The sequence below is a fragment of the Danio aesculapii genome, chromosome 13 (assembly GCF_903798145.1).
Source record: "Danio aesculapii chromosome 13, fDanAes4.1, whole genome shotgun sequence".
Classification (NCBI taxonomy): domain Eukaryota; kingdom Metazoa; phylum Chordata; class Actinopteri; order Cypriniformes; family Danionidae; genus Danio; species Danio aesculapii.
Window position 1 is genome coordinate 44,556,408 of NC_079447.1, and position 26,594 is coordinate 44,583,001.

The 26,594-nt window shown below is 35.7% G+C and overlaps 1 protein-coding gene across 1 annotated transcript in view; it reads right to left on the minus strand.

Moving 5' to 3' along the window:
- Positions 1-26,594, minus strand: part of col13a1 (collagen, type XIII, alpha 1) — a 94,442-nt gene that overhangs the window by 16,616 nt on the left and 51,232 nt on the right. Inside the window, exons 18-36 of the mRNA XM_056470953.1 lie at positions 26,275-26,310; positions 22,145-22,189; positions 21,127-21,213; positions 19,750-19,776; positions 17,809-17,835; positions 17,623-17,679; positions 17,513-17,536; positions 17,296-17,358; positions 15,203-15,247; positions 14,991-15,125; positions 14,266-14,337; positions 14,043-14,087; positions 11,816-11,866; positions 11,640-11,666; positions 11,460-11,546; positions 7,438-7,473; positions 5,867-5,920; positions 3,658-3,711; positions 3,509-3,544 (exon numbers count right to left, since the gene is read on the minus strand). Of these exons, the coding sequence (XP_056326928.1) occupies positions 3,509-3,544; positions 3,658-3,711; positions 5,867-5,920; positions 7,438-7,473; positions 11,460-11,546; positions 11,640-11,666; positions 11,816-11,866; positions 14,043-14,087; positions 14,266-14,337; positions 14,991-15,125; positions 15,203-15,247; positions 17,296-17,358; positions 17,513-17,536; positions 17,623-17,679; positions 17,809-17,835; positions 19,750-19,776; positions 21,127-21,213; positions 22,145-22,189; positions 26,275-26,310 (1,008 nt within the window). The remainder of the gene's footprint in view (positions 1-3,508; positions 3,545-3,657; positions 3,712-5,866; positions 5,921-7,437; positions 7,474-11,459; positions 11,547-11,639; positions 11,667-11,815; positions 11,867-14,042; positions 14,088-14,265; positions 14,338-14,990; positions 15,126-15,202; positions 15,248-17,295; positions 17,359-17,512; positions 17,537-17,622; positions 17,680-17,808; positions 17,836-19,749; positions 19,777-21,126; positions 21,214-22,144; positions 22,190-26,274; positions 26,311-26,594) is intronic.

Consider the following 26,594-nt stretch of genomic DNA (forward strand, 5'->3'; position numbering starts at 1 on the left):
TAACAGCCTTAACATTAAAAATAATAACAAAAAGATAAAATTGACAAATATACTGTTCTAATACAAAAATATGACAAAATTAATCATTCATGACCAATAAACATATACAGTGAAATCTAAAAGACTGTTTTGGCTATGTTTTTTTTTTTTTAAACATCAAAATTAGAGAACATAATAATTTTTGATATTTCAAGGTACAGAAAAAAAGGTAGACTGGTGTACAAATAATGTTCCTTGAGGAACAGATTTGTACCTTTTGTAAAAGTTGTACCTTATATGGTACAGAAAATACCTCTTATGATACTGTTCTGTACCTTTTATGGTACGACTGAAATGAAGGTACATAAGTGTTGGACAACTCCTTCATTACAATATCTTTGAAAATAAATATTAGTGAAAAGGCAAAGTGATTTTATGATAATTTCCATATTAAAACATGAATCATGTTTAAAGAAACTCATAAACATTAATTATTAAATTCCATTAAACAAAACAACTGCTAAATCAAAACTGTAGGTATTGTAAACTACACATTTAAGACATTTTTAATAAACATTTGGTAAGCATTTTCTGATAAATGCAGTTTCATTATTGATATCCGCACATTTTGGCGTTTGCTTTCCACTACACACGTGAGCTGGCAAATGTCCTGCATATGCAAAGTGTTCATGCAGACATTTTACTATTGTAAAACTAATCAAACATTGTGCATATCTCATTACAATATTTTTGCATAAGTGTGGTTTATTTCTAAACTAATTTCGAGCTTCCCCCCCTTCCACCCCTACTTCCTCCCTATTTTTCCGATAGGGCGACACGGTGGCCCAGTGGCTAGCACTGTTGCCTCACAGCAAGAACACCGCTGGTCCAACCTCCTATCGGGCTGGTTGGTGTTTCTGTGCGGAGTTTACATATTCTCCCCGTGTTCACGTGGGTTTCCCCCGGGTCCCCCGGTTTCCTCCCACCATCCAAAAACATAAACTATAGCCAATCGACTAAACCGAATTATCACCGAAAACTACACTAGTTTACACTTCTCACGTGGCGACAAGCAGGGGAGTCCTCGAGACCTACCTGAGCTCGAACTCCGCTCTCGCCCTTCTAACAGGAGGGAGCCCGGGGCTCGAGGATATTACGAGCTCAGGGCTCTCTCCCGGGACAGCATACCAAATATGCTTTATTGATTATCAGCTAAGTGTGAACTCTTGAATTCTATTTCTATTTTAAAATTAAGTAAATTAAATGAACTTTTAAGTGATTACAAAGGTATTATGTCAAAATTGGAGAAATAAAATGTTTTAGACTTTATTGTAAATGGAAAAGGTGCATTTACACAAAAAGAAACTTTTATAAAAACACTGATTAATAAATGTATTTGATGTTTTATATTTACTAAAAATAAATTGACACATTTTAGATAAAGCAAAATGCCTTTAAATAGTTCTTGAGGGAACACATTTGACACTGTTAAGGTACAAAATGTCTTGTCACTGTAGTGGTACCCTTATGGATTACATTTGTACCTTTGGTGAAGGTACAATATTGTATCTGCTGTATAGTTTTAAAAACCAAAGGTACAGTTTGGTTTCCCATGGTACAAATAATGTCCTTAAAGGTACAAATTGCAATGGTACAAATTAGTTTCTTTGTCTTAAGGTACAATTCTGTAATTCTCCATAAAAAGGCACTGCCCCAGTGACAAGGGTTTGTACTTTCTCTGGTACAACAATGTACCATTTTTTTCACAGAGTGTAACTGCTTAGTCCGCTTGCCACTTCAGGTTTGCTTTCTTTGCCACATTTACTGTGTAAAAATACCATTAATTACATATCTTATGAGGCACAGAATAAAAATTGAAAACTGGACAATTTGAATAAACACACTGATCAAAATGAGAGAAAACTCTAACTCCTCCAGTTATTGCTTAAAATCCTTAATTCATCAACATGGACCATGCCACACTTTGAGGCAGTCTTTATTGTAGGGATGGTAAGGGAACAGTGGGATGAAGAGGAATGAAAGTAAGAGAATAATGAATGAGTAGGTAGGTTGATAGGGCATCCCTCCATGAGACCACGATGAGGCCATACAACCAAATTTCGTCACCATCATGTGTGCGGTCTCTCCATAACACCACCAGTGCACACCATCCACTTGGATGATGCTACGGCAGCCACAGCGCCAGTGCACTCACCACACACCAGCTATAGGGGGAGTGGAGAGATAGTGATAGAGCTAATTCGGTGAATGGGGATGATTGGGAGGCCATGATGGGTAAGGGTTGATGGAGGGAATTTGACCAAGACACTGGGGTTACACCCCTACTCTTTACGAGAAATTCCATGGGATTTAATAACCACAGAGAGTCAGGACCTCGGTTTATCGTCTCATCCGAAAGACAGTGTTCACTGACAGTATAGCCCCTTCACTTTACTGGGGCATTAGGACTCACACAGAACGCAGGTTGAGTACCCACCTGCTGGCCTCACTAACATCACTTCCAACAGCTACCTAGTTTTCTCATGTGGCCTCCCATCCAGTTACTGACCAGGCTAAGCCCTGCTTAGCTTCATTGAGTAACCGGTCTTGGGCTGTGGCTGTGATTAAGCCCCCCCCCCAAATTAGGAAGAAAAAGATAGGATTATAAGGATTGTTTATGGGAAAAACAAGGACAAAGCATGGAGAGTGAGTTGAACAGTGCTAGAGAGCTGAAATAAGTTTAAGGAATAGGTGATTGGATAAGGAGCTAAAGTGAGGCATGGTCCCACTCCTGAACTTCTGTTAACAAGTTAACTCCATTTATTTGACAAACCCTAATTTATTGGCATCCTAACTAACCAGCTCACTGACTTTCCAAGATGGTGAGCCAATCTACAGTGACTGAAACTTTCAGAGAACAGATTATCCAGATGAAAGCAAAATGGATGACCCTTTCAGCCATATAGTTGTTGTAGTATAGCAACAACTAAAATCCCTTCATATTTTAATCCATTGGGATTGCATTATTACTGATAAAACAAGTGTTTATAAATTGTTCTATAATTTTCATCTTCGCTGTACATAAAATGATCAATTTAATAAAGGAACGCTAATCTAATGGGTCATTTAACCCAAACTATTTGCAGTCAATGTGGTAACAGTTCTGTTGTATTTTTTCTGAATTATTGTACTTATTTCCAGGTTTAATCATTTATTTTATTTTATTTGTCAGACTTTTAGACCCCACTGTACATGTACAAATTTTGCAGTGAGCAGTAGCCATTCTCATTTCTTATACCCAGCATGTTTCTGCATGTCTCATGAACAAAAAACAGTCTTTACAATCAATAATACTATATCATAATTCTTAAGAACAAATTATATAACCACATGTATTTTATAATAACAGTTTGGCAGACTCATGCTGGTTTAGAAATATAGTCCATTCCTTTATTTTAAGAAAGTGGACTCATGTTATTGTACCTTAAAGTCACAATAACATCTACAAACAAACTAGAAAAAAACGTACCTTGATTCCTTTTAATCCCGGTGGTCCTACTAAACCCTGAATGGATTGGGAAGAGACATTATTGATGGTCTATTATGGTCTATCATTTGAATACTCTTGGAAAGTTACAGTTTTTAAAATGCTAAAATGTGGTCTGTTACAGCACTTACAGGGATGCCTTGAGGCCCAATTGGTCCTGCTACTCCCATATCACCCTTTTCCCCCTGTAAAAATGAAAAAGACTTGCATTTTAATTCAATGTATTACATCAGATTTAATATCTTATACGGTATACTTAATGTATACCTATATCTGTAAATATTTGATTTTGATTGATTGAAAACAGACTTTTGAATTCTGACCTTTTTAGAGAGCTACTTTCACTTGTGCGCTTTAAATAGCTATAATGTTGCATTATTTATCACCTAAGCAATGATGCAAGCTAATTGTGATGTACTTTAAAGCTCCCATAAATTGCATTCACTGCAAAAAAAAGTTATCTTGTTTATAGTCCTAATATCTAAAAAATCTTAAATCAAGAAGTCTTTTCTAGTTAATGTTGACATATTATTTCTGAAAATAAGATTATTAAAAAATATATATTTTTGCTCATCTAGAAAATGCTTCTTAATTTAAGACTTTTAAGATATTTGTACTAGAGACAAGTCGAAAAATTAAGTAAGAAAAGCGTACCCTGCAGTGTTGAAATCTTTGTTCAGTATGTGATGTAATTTGAACTGAAATGATCTAGACGCAAAGTCTAAAGCGCAAAAGCATTAAGGATGTGTCCGAATCCACTTTTGTTATTTTAAGGACGAAAAATACGCTTTGCACCCTGGCGCATGGTCTAACAGGGTTATTCTCTTAATGAGTTCTGGGTGTGTTTTGAGAATAACGTGCATTAAACCAATAAGAGTCTCATCTCACATTCCCTTAAGAGTCAGTTGCATAGCGCCACTGTGCATTTGCTATTTACATGACGGATTTTGTTAGTGGAAAAATGGAAGGCTTCACTAGCGAGAAAACAGTTAAACAGACCTTCTGTAGCACGAGGATAAAGAATGAGCCTCCTCCATTCAGCCTCTTTACTTTCTGTTTACTCTACTCCTTTACTTTCGTGAATAAGGAAAAGGTGTCGTACGCACTCCACTGAAGAAATCCATTAGCCTACATGTTTAATTTAGTTTGTTAAGAGCAACGATTTGTTTCAAAACTATTTCTAAATTCAGTTCTAACATCCAGCCAACGAATAAAAGAACACTATTGACGAAGAGTGGAGAGTTATATCCAAACAGTTATATTTTCTATGCCCCATATGGTGATGCATACATCTCCAAAACCTGACAGGTGGACAAATCTAAACTTGTTTTTATTCAAACAAATATAAATATGCATATAATAATACTGCTAATAATAATAACAATATACAAATGCACATTTTCATGAATAAATTGATAAAAGCCCCTTGACATGAAGAAGGCACGAAGGTAGTCGTTTTTATATTTATGTAGAAAATAATAACCTTTGTAACGTTTTAATCCCTAAATTATTTTCATATGCACAGATATTGGTGTATTGCTGAACATCCTGTGTGTCTTTAGTAATGTGTAAGTGTTTAGAACCTGCATAGGCACATAACTAACACGCTATGCGCTGGACTTTAGACCAGCTTTTAGTTGGACAATGTCGCTGCCTATTACAGTTCCTCAAAATAGCAACATGTCAACAATGTGCCTTAACACACCTCCTTTTTAGACCGGAACATCCATGAGTCCACAAAGTGCCGCAAATAGATTAGCTTTTTAAACAATGTGGCGCAAAACGTGAAAACTATAGTTGCGCTGGTCTGAAAATAGCAACAAATCGTGCCAAACAAGGTTTGAACCTTATTGTGCCGGGTGTATGATAAGGCCCAAAGACAGGACAGGAGACAGATTAGATCCTCCCCCTTTAAAAGTTAGCCAATAGCATTTTTATTTAGCTCTACCAGTGAGAGTGGTTATCTTGTAGGGGCGGGACATGTGAGATACTAGGAGAATCTGGAGTATCATTGATCTATTTAGGTGGAAGTTACAAACTGAAATCTTTAAATATTCTCAATGCAAATGTTATCATTGTTTTGGAGCACACTAGCATACAGATATCCTTAAGACTAACATACCAATACTAACATTTAACATTTTTTATTATGATTTCATGGGAACTCATAGTGGAAAAAATATTTAACGTTGTTAGTTATCAATAGGCTGACTTTCACATCCATTGTATCACAGGGTTGCATAATTATGCATTATACATGTATGAAATATTTCTTTGACCATCCATTTTTTGGAGGCTCACACATATGATAATCTATTTTTTGATAACCAAAACACTAACCATTTCCCCTTTTGGTCCTGCAGGTCCAGGAACTCCTGCTGGTCCTATCAGACCCTTTGAGCAAAGAAAGAAACATTCGTGAGATTCGACAGCAAGGATGATTGTGGGTGACGAAGTCAAAAGGGGAGAAAGTCTAGTCATTCTTGAGCACCAATAGATCAACAAACTTTTCTGAGCTGAGCTAAAAAGCCCAATTTGAAAATCCTAATGCATGTTTAAAAGCTCCAATCCGCTGAGGAATTTGACAAAACTCCAAAGTTTGTTGATCTAAGTGGAAATAAACAGACACACAAGTAAATATAACAGCGAATCCATCTTCAATTTTCCTCCCGTGACTTGGAGAGGATTCGACAGAAGGGCTGTTAGACATCTTGCCTTTTCAGGAGTCTTGCTTCTCAGCCATTTATACAGTGGAAGTCAGAATTATTAGCCATGCTGTTTATTTTTTTCCCCAATTTCTGTTTAATGGAGAGAAATTCTTTTTCAGCACATTTCTAATCATAATAGTTTTAATAACTCATCTCTAATAACTGATTTATTTTATCTTTGCCAATTATATTTTACAACATATTTTTCAAGACACTTCTATACAGCTTAAAGTGACATTTAACTAGGTTAATTAGGTTAACTAGGCAGGTTAGGGTAATTAGGCAAGTTATTGTATAATGATGGTTTGTTCTGTAGCCTATCAAAAAAAAAATGTATAGCTTAAATTGGCTAATAATTTTGACCTTAAAATGGTGTTTAAAAAATGAAATCAGCTTTTATTCTAGCCGAAATAAAATAAATAAGACTTTCTCCAGAAGAAAAAATATTATCAGTCATACTGTAAAAATGTCCTTGCTCTGTCAACATAATTTAGGAAATATAAAAAAAAATAAAAAAATCAAAGGGGGGCTAATAATTCTGACTTCAGCTGTATATAGTTGTATGCCATACTGTAATTGTTCATGCAGCCGCATCCCATCATGCTCTCTCTTGGTATATGACATTGCAAGGTCAAAGCTTATCTTGGAATGAAATAAAGCTTTGAAGCTTGGAGAGAATTAAGCCTTTGAAAGGTCAACAGAGGTCAGACGCGCTGAATATATACATATATATAGTGCTATGGAGGGTGGTGACGACATGAAATGCAAAAGGATTATTCACTTTGGTAGATTACCAAGTAGGCACTTTTCAAAGAGAGGGAAAGTGCATTTCAGACAGAGAGCGAGAGAGAGAGAGAGAGATGTTTATAAGTGTTTGGCCATGCTCCCCTTCAGTCACTGGTGTGTTGACAGGTTGAGAAATAAACCGAGCGTGGTACCTCTGGAAACAGTAAGAGGCAACAGCCAAACAGGCTTAGGGAGAAAGTCAAATCAAAGTCTTACTCATGCCGATGTAACCTCAACAGAGATCTAAACAAGGCCTTGACCATTAGACAACACAGAAAGGACAGAAGACAAGCAAGCAACAGATCAAGCATAGGCAGACAAACAAACAAGAGAAGCAGGCAGACTGCGCAGGAAAAGAAGAGATGGATGGATGGAAATAGAAGGGTGGATGATGGAAACGGTTCTTGCGCCACTCACCACTGGACCAGGCCTGCCGTCTAAACCATGAGCCCCCTGGACAGTGTGTAAAGAGTTACAGAGCGAGAGGAGAGATGGAGGTGGTGGAGAGGGAGGGAGGGAGGGGAGAAGTGTGGGGGAGGAAAGGGTGGGTGAGTGAAACAGTGACTTGTGTGCCACATAAAAACAACACTAGTTTTGATGGAAGGGTGATGTGTTGAAGATGACATGTAAAAGACAGGCAGTAACTCCTTTTGTTTTGATTTTAGCTTTTAGCTTCTTATTTAGAGTCTTTGTCTTGTTTCTTGTCCAAATATCTAACAATTCCTAAATCAAAAAACAACTTATAGATGAGTAAATCATGTTGCTAGTATGGATTGGTATGTTACCAATGTAAAGTCAATGGCAGTTTTTTATAAAGGAAGTCTATGGGACAGTTGCTAAGGTGCCGGAAGTGGTTGCTAAGCTGTGGCTAGTAAGTTGATAGGTCATCAATGAATGGCAAATTGGTAGTCTGAGTTAAATGAGCTCAACCTTAATCCCGTATGACAGTTTGGCACAAAGTTATGAGGTCAGAGAGTTTGGTCCAATGTTAAGTCAATTGGACTTTTCCGAATTTTTCTGGGACAGTTTTTGGAAAACCATAAGTCGGATCAGTTGGAAAAGATATAGCAACTTAACTCAGTTTAGTTTGGAGGTTTGGAGTAAGTTTGGTGGTGTAGTATGAACGGTCTAGGAGGAGATGTATTCTTAAAATAGTCTAAGGCTACGTTCACACTGCCAGGCTTGGTGCTCAAATCAGTTTTTTTTTTCAGATCAGATTTTTTTGCATGGCTGTTCACACTACCCTTATAAATGTGACCAATATCAGATTTGCAGTGTGAACAGATCATGGTCCAAAACTGACCCTTATGTGCAAAAGTACAAATACGGACAGCACAAAATGTCTACTTATGCACATGTGATACTGTTTGATGTAAGCACGTTGCCAGATCAGTGGTGACAACAGACAACAGTGGTGTATTTCATGAAGTGTAAATGATTGTTCTGCTACTACTAATCTGTATTTCGGCATTTGAAATCTAAAAAAAAGTCACTTGTGATTGAAAACACTGATCATTTGTGATTTATGACAACCCTGGTGCGCGTTTGTTTGACCACCGGTGTAGTGAACTCATCAAGGGTTAATGAGCAGCCGCAGACTGAACTGTGAAGGCGGAGTTGCTTTATCTCCGTTTGCAGATTTATTCATTTTACTTCGTTATAAACAGCAGACACGTACAGAAGGGGGGTTTGGGTGCTCGAGCACCTGCCCTTTTTTCTCTCGAAGAGAAAGGCCTCCCTCCTTTGCACACGGATCCCCTATCCGCAACACGCACGACGCTCTTCACCTTCGCGATCAACCCGTGCCTCAATCGTTAACAAGCACCAGTTTTGCCTCCAAAATCTTTTTCAAAATCAACACCCAACATTCTGTGGTAAAGTAATTGCCCTATGTGCCATTCTACTATGCTGCTGAGGAGTAGATGATGTTTGATGTCGCTCGAAGATTATGTAAAAGTCACATGAAAACCGACATAACCGTTCACACTGCGGTCGCATTGCAAAACATCAGATCTGTGTCTGATTTAAGACTACATATGAAAGTGGCACAGATCTGACCTGAAAAGATCAGATTCCATGCAGTTTGGGCTGTTCACACTATCATTACCCGAGTCACATGTGGGCAAAAAAATCAGATTCGGGCCACATTTGACTGCAGTGTGAACGTAGCCTAAGAAGAAGACGGAAGAATAGTAAGTTTACGTAGTATAACAGTATGTTGGCTTTATCAAGCCACCATAATTAAGCAAGTTTTTTCATAAATCAAGCAAAATTATCTGCCAGTGGGCTAAGTAATGTTTGAAATAATATTATTTTACTCACCCCGCAGATCATTTAGATTGTTTTAAGGAAAAACTCACTTATTGTTGACTTATTATTTTCCATATTTTTTTCTAGTCAAGAAAATGCTTCTTGATTCAAGATTTTTTTAGATGTTTCGACTAGAAACAAGACAAAAATGTAAGTTCTATTTTTATTAGTGTAAGTGAGTGAACAAGCTGGTTCTTGATACAGCATGGTGTTTTCAATCATTCACTTAATCTCTGTGCATGGCGATAAAATGACAACAGGTGGGATATAAATTCAAAAAGAAATGCAAAAACTAAAAATAATACTTGTAAATAATTGCTTGATTGCAAAACCAAGTGAGCTACCTTGCTGTTCACTACCTTCTAAGGCAGCATGCTAACTGAAACCTCAAAGTGACTTAACTGGAACACTATACATAGGCAGGATCTCTGCATGCCCAAAAATAGTGCTCCGCATACCGTATAGCATGAAGAGGGACATTTTAGTTAAAGTTTGATTATTATGAAGTTAAGATCGATTATAGCATGTTTTTTAAGCAAACAAATCAATAATAAGAAAGAAAATAGACTGATAAGTTTTAGGGCAAGTTAACACGTTATTATTGCTTTAATTAATTACTGCAGATAACTAGTTTAAAAGTTCATTGCTCACAGGCTTTGAATACACACACAGACAAACAATGGGTCATAGGAGAGGTGGGATGTTGAACATTACTGCTTGGGATGGATCACACTAATCATGAAGCACCACATCACTCTCTTTAGCTTACTCGCAGGGTGTTTTTCGCTTGAAGAAAGACGCAACTGCGGCAAAATCAGCACACACATGAAAAATGTGACACGGATTATGCATCGTTCACCCTACACGACAGAAATATTTGCGTGTTGCATTAACTTTGTATACCATCTACTCATGTCAACACTTAATTTTGCTTTTTGAAGTGACTTGCTCAGGTTAGTATGAAGTAGTGGACACTGTACTGTAGGGACCCTGTAATTATGAACGTAGTTCATAAAGCTCTCATTTAGCAAGCTGGTTATCTGAGAACAATGTGGTTTGAGGACAGGACCTGAAAACCACTGATGTAATGATCTCTTAATTATCACTAAATGCCCTGGCAGTGGCTTTTGTTTTAGATTTACATTAACATTTAAGGTAAAATTGACAAAATATTCTAACTGTGCATAAAGATGCATGAAGGCAATACTGCTATAATAAACACCTCAGTTGTTTAAAGTGTTATTGCACTTTTTTCCTATAGCAGTTTTAAAATAAAATTGTGCAATACACTTTTAAAATAATTGTTGAATTTTGCATTTAATATTGTGATTAATCACAGATAAATCAAGCAATTAATGAATATTAAAAATTGTAAAAGTTGCCCAGCACTAATACATTTATAAACTAAATTAATTATTTTTCACTTTGCAAAGTTCATTTGACACAATTTTTCTCACTACGTGCATACATCTAACACATTTAATATAATATATTTGATCAAAAACAGGACAAATGCTGATTTAAAAACCTTGTCTCATGAATTCAAAATCTCAATTTTTATTTCAATTTCAATTTCTAAAAAAAGGAGTTACTGTGCCATTGATGCTGTGACTAGAACAAGTTTATCAATGACTTTGACACCATAAATATACACCAGACGTCTGAAAAAGACCCCTGAAGTTCACAGTAATAAAATCTAAAGCATAGCATGCTATTTACAGGGCAGAGAGGAAACATTTATAAGCAACCACATACAGTATTTTGAAATAATGACATGGACATCGGTGAGTTATCATCAGGAACTTGTTGGTAATCTATTAAAATGTGTATAAAACAATGTGACGGGATGATTACATGATGACACTTGTATATACGATTGCCAAATGTGGACATCCACTGATTCATGCAATGTGATGACACTTAGCTTTGAACCATGACAATAACAAAGACACATGAAATAGCAGCACACTGATATAAAGCACAAATATACCACAAGCATGCTTTTCCAATAAGGTTTCAATTTATAGTATTATTGGTAAGAAGTAATGTACTCATCGTTTTCTTCTCACCACGACTAATTTGATAGATTGGCTAGCATTCAAGATTAGATATGAACACAAGGTACTTACAGGAAGTCCAAGATGGCCCCTGTCTCCTTTATCTCCCTTTTGTCCAGATGATCCCTTCTCTCCTTTCAGGCCTATTCCTGGCTCTCCCTAAACCAGAAAGAATAAATTAGATCCACTACCTTGTTTAGCATATGAAAGATAATACTGGAATATAAAAAGGGCTTAGACAGGAATACCAACCTTTGGTCCTGACAAACCTGGAGATCCCTGATGAGAAACAAAAAGTTACAAATTAGTTCCTCTTGACAAATGCACCATCAAAGACCACACGGATGTCCATTGGACAAACAAATATGCCTCTAAGTGGCTGAACCATGATTCAAATAAGCTTTACATGGAGCAGCCATTGGCCTCACCATTGGCCCAACTGGCCCAGCAGGTCCTGGAGGTCCAGCAGGCCCATAGACCTGAGGGAAAACAAAAAAGGGAATGACTATAAATGACCAACTTAAGGAAATTGTATATATTATAAATTTTTGATTTACATGGTTTTAGATTTACATTAATGTTTAAATAAAAAAATACATGATATTCTAACTGTGCATTTTATATATATATATATATATATATATATATATATATATATATATATATATATATATATATATATATATATATATATATATATATATATATATATATTTACATGATATTCACACATCTATATTATTAGCCCCTCTTTGAATTTTTTTTCTTTTTAAATATTTCCCAAATGATGTTTAACAGAGCAAGGAAATTTTCACAGTATGTCTGATAATATTTTTTCTTCTGGAGAAAGTCTTATTTGTTTTATTTCTGCTAGAATAAAAGCAGTTTTAAATTTTTTTTAAATTATTAGCCCCTTTAAGCAATTTTTTTTTTTTTTTGCTATTCTACAAAACAAACTAGTATTATACAATAACTTGCCTAATTACCATAACCTGCCTAGTTAACCTAATTAACCTAGTTAAGACTTTGAATGTCACTTTTAGCTTTGTAGAAGTCTCTTAAAAAATATCTAGTGAAATATTATTTACTCTCATTATGGCAAAGATAAAATAAATCAGCTATTAGAAATGAGTTATTAAAACTGTTATGTTTAGAAATGTGCTGAAAAAAATCTCTCCATTAAACAGAAATTGGGGAAAAAATAAACAGGGGGCTAATAATTCTGACTTCAACTTATCTATCTATCTATCTATCTATCTATCTATCTATCTATCTATCTATCTATCTATCTATCTATCTATCTATCTATCTATCTATCTATCTATATATATATATATATATATATATATATATATATATATATATATATACACAACAGTTCTATCTGGTTCTGGTATATGATTGGCTGATAGCCGTTCGATATTCTGCAATATCAGAACTCGTATAGCCTCCTTACTGCTGTCCTCATAGAGTGACAGCAGATCAAAAAACTCACTACAGTTTGACAAATATTGCAACTGTTGGAAAACACAATGTACTTTTGAGGCTTTTTAGCCGAGAATATATTTGTTTAGATACATTGCACATATGCAGTTTATTTATAAGGATAGTGCCTACTTTAAATATTTATCATTTCTGAGATACAGCGCGTTGGCGGCCAGCCTGTCATTGAGCAGAGCAAAGACAGTTGACATAGTCCATCCACAAGATGACAGAGACCGCATAATAAGCCCTTAGAGGAGAAAAGATTGGCGTATTTTCAAACTACAGCTGATCAAAACATTATAAAATTGGTGAGTAACATTCTATGTCGATCTCTCTCTTTTTCATGTTGCAGTGCTGTATTTATACCACAGTAATTGTAGAGTATTGAGTGTGAGATGGGACTCACATATAAGGAATGTATTTATTTTGTGTTGGTCAGTCTTTGTATAACCCTGAGTTACATTTTGGTTGGCCATCTGTTTGTTTCTGAGTCTCCTGTTTTTGTGTCTGCAGACTAGTAAAGAGAAAGAAAGAAGAAATGCTTGTATGTGTTAAGCGGTTTTCCTTATCGCAAACACAACAGTAATCTGGTAGTGATTGCGTTGCTTTGGCTTTTTCTGGGTTAATCGATGTGATATCCCAACAGAGACATACTGAAAAATGTCTCTAGATTGATGGCATTTCATGTTGTTCAGCCTTATAATCTTAAAATGTGAGCAAAATCACCTGTTTTTTCATCACTTTAGACATTACGCTAGAGAATCATTCAAATCCTAGCTCTCAAATGATATTGGTGAATTAATAATGGCTTCTGCTGTTCTAACGTCAGCTGCAGATGTAAAGGAATGGCAGAAGAAAGTAGTTCCTCATACAAATGGATTTTGAGACTTGTTTGATTTTCTTTTTTATATACATGATACGAGTGTGATATTGCTCATATATATATATATATATATATATATATATATATATATATATATATATATATATATATATATATATATGTATGTGACGGGATGTCTATTTATATATATATAGTGTGTGTGTGTGTGTGTGTGTGCGTGTGTGTGTGTGTGTGTGTGTGTGTGTGTGTGTGTGTGTGTGTGTGTGTGTGTGTGTGTGTGTGTGTGTGTGTGTTGAAGTGTATTGATATCAAAGTGTAGAACATACCAGCTCTGCTTTATCTCCTTTCTCCCCAGGTTCACCCTTCTGACCCTGATGACATTGCGGAAAAAAACAAAACAAGGGGAGAGGGAATACTCAACTGTATCATTCATTCACCAGAATTCAAAACTGACATGATAAAATACATTGCTCCTCCCCCAGCCCCCCAGAGTACTTTGATGTCTTTTCAACAATGACATCTATTTGCTTGAGTAGCACCATTGCGTACCATTGGGCCTGGCAATCCAATATGGCCAGGGGGCCCTGAAACCCCCTTTTCTCCAGTAGGGCCATCTAAACCCTACAGAATGAGGAAAAATAGGAAATAGAAAATACAATAGACAGAAAAGTCAATTGGAGAACTGGATTGGTGAACATCACTTGACAGCCTTGAAAGCAAGCTCCATGGCCAGGAGACGTAGCATCCAACATGGAGGATTAACGATTAGTAGGCTTTCAAAAACGCAATGCTGCCCACCCACAACAAACTTAAAAGAAATTCATCAAGGCACCCAAGATGATTCCACTCATTCAAATATTTACATGCGAATCATTATGGTCGACATTCTGGTTTAATCTGATAAGCGTGTTTACATACTACATGGTTATTGGAAAATTCCAAAGTCCTTGTAATCAGAATATCACAAACAAACAAATACACTGAGCTCTGGAAGTACTGGAGATGCTTTCTTTTTTATCCAGCGAACAATCCAGTTTTAATGAATCCAAACTTTCTTAATACGTACATATGTATTTTACTACAATTTCAAGAAACATAAATAATGATTTAACTTGGTTATGGCAATCTGGTTAATGTGGTTAAATGATGATTAATTATATGAATATTATGATATTTCAATTAATAGTGTTATTTAATCATAGGGATTAAGGACACAAACTCAGATGTAGTCAGACAGGTTATTTATAATGGCAAAAGCTGGTACAGTCACTCACAGGTGATCCCGAGGGGCCCATGTCTCCCTTGTCTCCTTTTGGCCCAGGGAAACCCATGACTCCTCCTTCTCCTCGTGGTCCCTCTGGTCCAGGAGGACCGATGGGTCCATGTTCTCCCGGCTTTCCTCTTGGACCCTAAGTAGCAAAAGATACAATCAAAATTACTACATCCACCAACTGACTAATGTCAGATTAGTCGGAGTATTATTTACCTTTTCTCCATCAACACCTGGGGGACCTGGAAGTCCAACATCACCCTGTGAAAACAACATGAAGTTTTATGAATAAGAACAGCATAGTCAACACAGTGACACAATATACGTCACAAATCATGATATATGCAACCCAGGTTTATTAAAAATATGTGCGCAGTGGTATGTTTTTTTGCAAAATGTGAAATATTCACTAGACAAATCAACAAGACCATTTTCTACGTTACTGGGCTGCGGTTTCATATACGTGTCATTTACACATCCTCGTACACGTCAGTGAAAAATCCAGGGCTTGTTTGTTGTGTATATATATATATCACCTTGTGATTGACTGATCTACACACTTCCCTAAACCCAACCTATAGTGTTTTCAAAAGCAAACAAGAAGAGAAAGCAGCATCACAGCAGCCTAATTTTACTATTTCACATTGCATTTTTTAACCTGTTTTTCAGGAATGGTCCATTACCAGACTTAAAAACAGTCCATGTCCCAAGTACAACACCATACAATGCGAGCTACTGAGAAAACTGACCACTTTGGAAAAGTCATCCATACGGAGGTACTGTAAGCTGGTTAGGCAAATGCTCAATTAAGGATCACAGACACTTTTAAGCATTTCATTTTATTTTTTGGTATTTATTCGGTGCTGTGCATGAAAGAACCACATGAAAATAATCCTTTGTTGGTCAATAATATGTCCCTGTAAATATCATTAGTGCAGAAAGAAACAGATGTCACAATCATTTAGCAGGCAAACAAATGTTAAAGCACAGTTTAGCAAAAATGTAGCCTGAGGCACGTATTTCCAATGAGCTGTAATGGGTATATCTCATTTCATCAAAACTTTTTCATCTCAGTTCTGTTTTTCCATCTCCATTTCTATGTGTTTTAATGTAATTTGTTTACCTCTTTGCATAATAAAAAAAAATAAAAATAAAAACTAAAATCTAGCCAGAATTTCGGTTATTTATAGCCGTCAATCTGATTATAAATAGTCAACTTTCAATGTAGGTGTAAAGTGGTCTGAAATGTTTTGTGCTTACTTTTGAACATATGCAATAGGAGCTGAAAATACATTTGACTTGATTGGTATTGTGGTGTAGACAAATAGTTTCAACATCCAATCCTCAGCACTTACTGTAGGGTCTACTTTCAAATATATTACATATTTAAAATTCTAAACCATTTCTTTGGTTCAAAATAAAAAAAGTAAAATCACTCTGTTCTTTTTCCAGTTCTGATTCTAACTCAAAGCTACAGCATTTGGTTTTGCTTCTACGAGAACAGAGATGACCTGATGCTTTGTATTTAATTTTTGCTGTTGTCATCTTTTGTTAATATATAAACTTAGTGAGCTTATTTTACAATATTCATTTCCCTTAAGTCAAGAAAAATGTTAAAAATAGAAGGAAAAATAAAACATTGTCTATATATTGTCTATATATAAAACATTGTCTATGTATATATATATATATATATATATATATATATATATATATATATATATATATATATATATATATATATATATATATATATATATATATATATTGTCTCACTATTCTACTTGTGATCTGATTGACCAAAAATCTTAACAGAACTTGAAGTGAGTAAATTATGAATCATTTTTGGTAATATTCAATAATTTTCCTTTGGCTTAGTCCCTGATTTATCATATCCTCCACACTACTCTGTCATATTTTTACGGAGTTGATGCACTTCCAGCCAGCACTCTGCTGGGAAACTCTCTCATTCACACACTCACTCATAAAATACAGCCAATTCAGATGATCTAATTCACTTATACTGCATGTATTTGGACTGTGGGGAAAACTGGAGCACCCGGAGAAAACCCACACGATCAAGGGGAAAACATGCAAACTCCTCACAGCCAATGGACCCAGCCAGGAATCAAACCAGCAATCTTCTTGCTGTGAGGCGACAGTACTAACCACCGAGCCACCTTGCCGCCCTTATTTTTGACAATATTATAAGTGTAATCTGGACCTTAGTAAGAATCTAGCATGAAGTTTGCCCACTATTAAACAGTACATAAAGAAAAGAAAAGGCAACAATAAAAGATATTATTCACCTTCAAACCTGGGGTCCCAGGAAGACCTGGAGGCCCAGGAGGTCCAGGTAGACCAGGAGCACCCTAGAATAACATGAATATGAGCTTCAATAAACACTGAGAGAGATGATCCCTGTTTATCTATTTATGTAGTCAAACAATATTTGTACTCCAATATGCATTATCCTACCCATACAATAAATGCAATCAAGACTCAAGTTTTCAGCGTGATACTTACCATTGAACGCACATTGCGAATATCCTAAAAAACACAACAAAATTAAATAATTAAAACAATTTTTATAATGAATAAAATAGGATTAATTTTTATACATAAAAAGGACGTACATTTTCGTTGTTGTTGATTAAAGTTTTTCCTGGCTCTCCAGTTGGGCCTGGTGGACCCTGTTCAGTGATGGAGATACAATCAATCAGGATATACAATTAATATCATATTGATAGACTTGTGATATAATTTTCTCATTCAGTAACAAACTAGTTTTGTTGGTTTTATAGTTTGCACACACTACTCACCCTTGGACCTTCCAGGCCAGGGTCACCCTGCAAAGCATACAATATTAAATTATGATATTTTTGCACAAAAGCATGCTAAAAGTTGTACAATATTCACACTCATCTTTGGTTTGATTAAAATAAATTCTGGTGGTTCTGCACAGTTAGAGGCTGTTTCCATTTCACATCTTTTGCATGCTCAAGTTCAATATTTCAAATAGAGACACATGGCATTTGTTAAGAACCAACCAATCTGCTTCACACTTTATATGAATTATACACATTTCATTAATAACGATAGACTAATCACCTCAGACAAATGCAGAGCACCCAAACACTGTGGCAGTTTATAATGTTCTCCATAAATAAAACTTATCACAACTTAAAACTGTATCAAGAGCTGCGTTAAAGGTTTGTCAGTGGTGCTTTGTTAGAGAGCACTGCTGATGTTAATTCCACATTGAAATCGGTGAAGGTAGCTGAATGACTTGTATTTTCTACATGGTTCTAGATGTGATTTTTGAATGGCCCTTTCTATGAATTATTTAAATAAATTAAAAATAACGTCCAAATTAACGGGTCAGAAAAGAAGGGTTTTGGTCAATATCTGACTGAAATATGAATGCGACACATACAGTACAAAACAATGCTAAAAAGGATGTTACATCACAAGATGTCACTCTACAAAGTTTTGTTTTCAACAATGAATCAAAGGCAAAACATGATGCAATAGTGAGGTAAACACATGATCTAGAAAGCACTTTTTTTTAAATGCTCAGGTATTCAAAGTTTAGGTTAAAAGAAAATTTGATTTAATCATAATCAAAAAATGCTGCCCAATTATACACTACCTGACAAAAGTGTTGTCGCCTATCCAAGTTTTAAGAACAACAAATAATAACTTGACTTGATCATTTACAGGTAGTATCAGAAGTGGCTTATATGAAAGGCAAAGGCCTCTAGATTATGCTTATTTTACCAAAATAAAATATAACCATGCCCTTATTTTTAATTATTTAATTGGGACAGTAAGGTCTAACTTTGCTTAGACAAAAGTCTTGTCACTTAACAGAAATCATGTACAGTATAGAATATAAAGTCATAGGGCAGTCGATAAAAGAATGAATATTGTGTATGACACCCATGAGCTTGGATGAATGCATCCGTACATCTCTGCAATGACTCAGATAACTCATTAATAACGTCATCTGGAATGTCAAAGGAAGCATTCTTGCGGACTTCCAGAGTTCATCAAGATTCTTTGGATTCATCTTCAATGCCCCCTCCCTCATCTTACCCATGGCATGCTCAATAATGTTCATATCTGGTGACTGGGCTGTCCAATTCTAGAGCACCTTGACCTTCTTTGCTTTCAGGAACTTTAATGTGGAGGCTGAAGTATGAGGAGCGCTATCCTGCTGAAGAGTTTGCCCTCTCCTATGGTTTGTAATTTAATGGGCAGCACAAATGTCTTGATACTTCAGGCTGTTGATATTGCCATCCACTCTACAGATCTCTCACTCACCCCTTACTGAATGTAACCCCAAACCATGATTTTTCATTCACCAAACTTGACTGATTTCTGTGCGAATCTTGGGTCCATGTGGGTTCCAATAGGTCTTCTGCAGTATTTGTGATGACTGAGATGCAGTTCAACAGATGATTCATCGGAAAAATCTATCAACTAGAAGTAAAGTTATTATTTGTTGCTCTTACAACTGGGATTGACGACAAGACTTTTGTCAGGTAGTGTATTGGGCTCAATGAACTTTTGATCAATCAACGTATGACTTTAGGTTTAATATCTTAAAATTTGTTTTAACAATGAATACATAGCAAATTAGAAATAAATGTAGCCATTTTCTGTTTTTATCAAGATCAAACAATCAAGACACCAAAGTGTGAATACACCCTAAAAAAGTTGAAGTAATACATTTGATCAATAAAAAGTCAATGACTCACCTTTATGCCTTGATCACCTTTCTCACCCTAAAAAGACAGGCAATAACGAAACTGAATTTAACTTCTAACGCATATTTACAGGTTAACAGAATATAATATATTTTGTTAGACTGGGCATGTTGCACTATATCAAGAAAAAACTTCAGATGTAGACATGAAAGTACTTACAGTATGCTGGGTTCACACCAAATACAGAAATTCAGTATTCGTGTAAGTAAATAGTACATACACGGTAGGGCTGGGTGATAAAATCGATTTCGGTATTAATTGACCGAACACCATTGTCAATATCGATACTAAAAAAAGTTCGGTATGTAGTTTCGTTATGGATAGCTATAGTTTTATTAAATTGTGGCTGCTGAGCTCACGCCTTGGAAGCAGTGCCAATAAGCTAAGGGTGTCAGTTTGTCTTTTCCAATGGAGGAACGTAACGCGTGTGCATTTTCCAGGCACACCAAGTTGAAAACATCTGAACTTTTTACGAATGCCCCGAGCACTAGAACTAATCAATCTGCTTTACACTTTGTATAGAATATACACATTTCAGTAATAACGGCAGACTAATTACCTCAGACAACACAAAGCATGCGCTAGCGCTTATCACTTCAGGACAGAATAACAACACACGCGAAAATGAGTGCCGTATAGCAGCAGTGAGGAGATTGTAAATAAAAAAGGATGTCGCCAGAGTGGCATTTTGGTTTCTTTTCTTGTGCATCCCAGCCACTAGCTCCCCATCTGAAAGATTTGTTTAGCATAGGAGTAATGTAGTCATCCAACTTCACAGTTTGTAATGTTGCAGTATGTATTTAAATAATGATGGCTGGTTCCTTGACATGAAAGCTCAGATTGGATTATTATAATTGAGGTTTACTGTATCATTATTATTGACACCTTACAGATGTTGATCTACCTTTACCATTGCTCACACTTTGTAATATTTTATTAATCAAGTTTAAGAGTCTCTCTAACACTTGTTTTTGACTATTAAAACTATTTGCCTTAGTAATGTTGGTAAATTAAAATAAAGTGGTTAAATAAATAAAAAGATCCCAATATTAATAAATGTATTGTTAAAAATATCATATTGAATGATATGAAATATGATATCGTGATATATTTTTTTGCAATATTGCCCAGCCTTAATACAAAGTCAATGCAGACATGCAAATAGAGGTGAATTACTGCCACACGACACGAATGAGGTGGAATGAGCTACACGCTTGCACTAAAAGCATGAAATTAGCCTCAATCACATTTCAAGTTTAAATATTTGAAGTCAAGCTAAAAATGTATTCTAGAGTAAGTGACACAGTGCTGTGCATGTGGTGTGAAACCAGCATAAGATCCAGTTGGTGGAGAATGCAGGCAGTGTACCTTGGGTCCAGCTTGACCTGGCTGTCCTGCGACACCTGGCTCTCCTTTAATGCCAGTTCCTGCAGCACTATGTTCACCTTTCTCTCCCTAGCATTAAACAAAAAATGTAGAAGTTAACAATGAATTGACTGATTTAACAATACATGTCTATTTAATAAAGCTATATAAAACATTCTTCTGTGACCATATTGTTCAAATTTTCGTTCATAGCATTGCAGTTAATGTCTTTAATTCACAACAGAATCAGTACTTAATCACAGAGCGTGAGCCACTCTAGATGAAATAACTTCAGATCCCACAACAAATAGGCCACATGTAACATTCTAAGGCTTCTGCTTCAAACATTAATTTAATCATTACTATTAACACAATAAAGCTTTAAAACATATCGCTGTAAATTTCCTGTAACACCACAAACCATGCAGCATAAATGAAAAAAGGAATACAAAGTTTAGCTTGACTACAACTTAAGAATGGTTAAGTATTAAGTTTAGTCAGAAAAGACTTAATACATACTACTATTGAAATCAAACACAAAATGCATTATGACACGCACACACAAATAATAATAACTCCGGGTGTAACAGTCTGCAGACAGTCACGTTGTCATTATGTCTTTCAGACATGCATGTGTAATTAAATTAAGATTAATGCAACTCAACTCAAATGAAAATACTGCTTTTTCATGCCAAACCTGCATGCCTTTCATTTTTGTTTACCTCTGAAACACTAAAGATGATTTTTTAATAATATATTGGCCACTTTTTCAGTGAAATTCAGTGAAAGGTTTTTATTATGCATAAATAATATTAAAATAACTTGCAATAAGGTGTCTGAGTTGTATGCAGCATTGTACCTCTTTTACAATGCTGCATTTCATAATTTATAAGCATGGCAAATATATAAAGAATTGGCCAAAATAATGTCAAATAGGTTTTGGGGGAAAAAGTGCAACTATAACTCAATGTTCATCATCACAAATTGTTATATGATAGACAAGACACACATTTGGGTGTACCTTGTAGCCCCGTTTTCCAGGGATACCAGAAACACCTGTCTGACCCTTTACAGTGAAAGAAAACTCTCCATTATTTTAAGAATTACATAAATGTGCTGAAATCACAAGTAGAGCTGGGCGATTTGACCTAAAATCAAAATCTCGAATAATTTAACTCGATTATGGTTAATGAAGGATTATTTTATTTATTTATTTCATTTTTCTGCCCTCATAGTTCACTAACAGCTTTTGTACAGTAAATATGCTCACATATTACCAGTCAGATATTTTTGAATGAAGGGTGCATTGCTTGATTGTAAAATAATTGAAGGAAACACACACTATCTACTATCTAGGATTATTTATTGAACATCTACGTTGAACAACTGAAATGAAAACACACATTGCCTAAAACCAACAGTCAAATTTTCTTGGAGCCAATAGCCTAGTGGTTAAGTGTGCAGACATAAAGCACCAGGGTGCTCACAGCGACCTGAGTTTGATTCCTGACTCAAGGTCTTTTGCTGACCCTGCCCCTCTCTCTGCTCCCCTCTCTGCTCCCAATACTTTCCTGTTTGTAACCTCCACTGTTCTTTTCAATTAAAGGTGAAAAACTAAAAAATAATTATTAAAAAAGTAAAAAATTTATTAACTTGAAGTTTTGGAAACAAAATTAATTATTTTCATTTTTTTCAAAAGTAGAAAATAAACAGCATCTCTTCTAAATAAAATATCCTGTAAATAATTTTTTAAACAGTGCATTTCTTGCATCTTCTGTAAACAAATATTTTCATGTAAATAATAACTTTATAGTAATAGAAAAATCTCTGGCGCAGCTTCGAATCATCGTCAATGCATACCTGTCAACCCTCCCGTTTTTCCCAGGATTCTCCCGTATTTTACAGTTTTATCCCGTTATCATCCCGTAAAGGTATTTTCCCGTATTTTCATTCTTTCTCTGAAGGGTGGCAAATAAACATTAAAGAGCTGTTTATCCCTATACACAACCCATACCGCCGAACCACCAGAGGCCGCCCCTTGCTCTTAAATGTGAGTGTGTTCTGTGCTTTCGCTTTGTTAAAGCAAGAAAACACTTTGAAATAAATATAAAATACGGCGGGATTCCCTTTCCTTTTCATTACAGGTGCCGTATCTCCTTCATATGCAATCCTCAAAACAGTCATATAGCAGTGCATGACTGTCAGCTGACGCGCTCCATCGTGATAAATAGACGCTGTTTTATGAGGCGCCGTGTAGGATTTAAATCAAACTTTGCTTATCAACACACACATAAACACGTGCATATACACCTATAAATTACTCGCATATACACCTATACTTTTAGATGTTCAAAACAACATATATGAAACTTGTGTATATACATATAAACTTGACACACGCATACACTCACACACACACGCACATACATATAAACTCCATTTATGCAAACACTACGACACACGCGCACATACATATATACTCCATCCATGCAAACACACCCACATTAACACACGCACATACATATATATATTCCATCCATGCATACACACCCACATTAACACACGCACATCCATATATACTCCATCTATGCAAACACACCCACACACACGCGCACATACATATAAACTGCATTTATGCAAACACACCCACACACACGCGCACATACATATAAACTGCATCTATGCAAACACACCCATATATATATAGTGACTTGTGTATATACATATATGCAAGTGATTTCATATGTGAGTGCGCATGAATTTTTCACTTTAAACGGAAGGTATTTCAGTATAAAAGGAAGTTATCTCAGTTCATAAAAAAGAAGTCATTTCAGTGTAAAAGTCACAGCCAAAACGAAATATATCATTATTTATAATTATAAGCATGTGTCAGGTAATTTCAATTAGCCGTGTTGTAGTGAAATCTATCCTATCTTCAAGCTTATGAAATATAAATGATGTGATTAATTGAGGTATTAGGTCTTCTGATTATTGAAAACATGACATGACTGCTTCAGCAAAATGTTTATTAAAAATCCTCAAATAAATGAAAGCAGTGGGTTTAATCAATACACGGTCACACATGAAGTATATAATATTATTTATTATTAAAATAAAAACATTGTTGTCTAATATGATTTTCTGTATGGTGTCGCAATCCTTAATGAGTTATTTTGGGTCCACACTTCAGTCCAGAAGGTGGCAGGAATGCACATTGTTGGTTTGCCAAGCTGCCATTAATCAGAAAATAAGACGAAGTAAGCTATTTTGCCACGTTTCTCCATTTGAATGACCATGATGAACAGTGATAGCGTTACCTTACAGACGCAAATTAACATTTTGCGAAATGTTCTCGCTTCGCCGACTATAATAAGATCCATATCTAATTCAGTGGAGTCAAATGTGTCCCCTTCAGCTGAACTGCAAACAGAATCTGAATTGCGCAATTTGTTTCGCCATCAAGGCCCGCAGTTCAAAACTGCGGTCACGCCATCTGCGGTTCTGAGAGAGACGGTCACGCTATCTGTGCTTTAAATTGTAGTGCGCGTCTACTCTGTGTTTTGCGGTAGACTAAAGACGCGTGTGTTTAATGCGCTGCAGTTTTATAATCTTGTTTCACTTTTATTCGCCTGACTATATCATCCTCATTGCAATTAGCACAAGTAAATAAAGCACAGAAAAACGTCACGGCTATCAAGATCACTCTGAAATTCATGTTGATTTGCATGAGAAAAAAAATTACTTAATGCCTTCCGTTCACACTGAAAAGTTAACGCACATCCACAAATAAATCACCTGCAAATATGCACAACTTTGTATACGTTTGTGTATCTTGTTTTGGATGTTTGCTCGACTGTTTAACGGGTGTTTATGCATGCTGGGAGTTGTATGTGTGTGGGTGTGTTTGCATAGATGGAGTATTTATGGATGTGCGTGTGTTAATGTGGGTGTGTTTGCATAGATGGAGTATATATGGATGTGCGTGTGTTAATGTGGGTGTGTTTGCATGGATGGAGTATATATGTATGTGCGCGTGTGTCGTAGTGTTTGCATAAATGGAGTTTATATGTATGTGCGTGTGTGTGAGTGTATGCGTGTGTCAAGTTTATATGTATATACACAAGTTTCATATATGTTGTTTTGAACATCTAAAAGTATAGGTGTATATGCGAGTAATTTATAGGTGTATATGCACGTGTTTATGTGTGTGTTGATAAGCAAAGTTTGATTTAAATCCTACACGGCGCCTCATACTGTTTCCCAAAACTGTACACGCGATTTGAAACGGAGCGAAATCTAGGTTGTGGGTGCGTGTTTGAACAGACATATACACATAATAAATAATAATAATTATATCTATAGATGTCAATCTTGGTGGTGGGTTTTTCAAACACAACTAATTTCATCCTAAATGAGCATAAAAATTTAAGAAAGCAGTCGAATGCTTTTATTATAACGTTAGATATGTGCATTTTAAAGTGACACCTGTTATTTAATGTAATCAAATGAAAAAAAAAATCTAAATAAATAAGAGAATCATTTGTTGCTCTTTAATCACAATGTGAAAGTTATACAGTGAAGAAACGGCTAATGAGATTTGATAGCTTGATTCTATTTCTTTATAATAGCTATTCATTTTAATAAGCTGAACTGTTTGCTAATATGTATATTTATTTTTATTTTTGTAAATAATAATATAACATATTACTGACAATTTAACTGTTTAATTACAATGAAATAGCTCCAAATGAACATATTTACTAATTTTGCAATGTTTTCGGGGGGGGTGGGGGGGCAGGGGGGGGGGCGGGGGGTTCCTTATTAGATCCCTTATTATGGTGGGCATATCCCTTATTTTTACATCCCAATGTTGACAGGTATGCATCAATGTAGTGCAAACGTGCAATGTGTAGTTACATTTTTTAAGAGGTACGTGGGTATGCAACCGTGTGGACCATCTGTGCATTCGACGAAGAAGTATCAATCAGCCTTAACATAGCAGGGTCATGTGACTCCACACATAGTAGGGAAAGTAATTGAAATAATTGACCTGGAAAAATTCGATCGATTATAGGTTCTGAATGTCGATTTCGATTACTTTTCGATTAATCGCCCAGCCCTAATCACAAGCACATCAAACCAGGCCTTTACCTTTCGCCCAGGGACACCTGGAAAACCAGGCTCTCCCTGAAAAGTTCGCAACGTCAACATGAGAACAAACAACACACACAAGAAAAGAGAGAGAAAAACAAAACAGTGAGAAAAGACCTAACCATGCTGACCTCAGATCATCAACAAACTAAAGGAAAAAATCTGCCACAAGTAATTTTAAATGAAAATAATTATTTAGACAAACACTGTTTACAACTATCATAGACCCCTAAGGGTCTCACAGATGACATAATTTCTACTAAAGCGATTAGACAATGTGTGCTGGTCTCAGTATTTAGATTTGTGCTCTCCAGGCACGC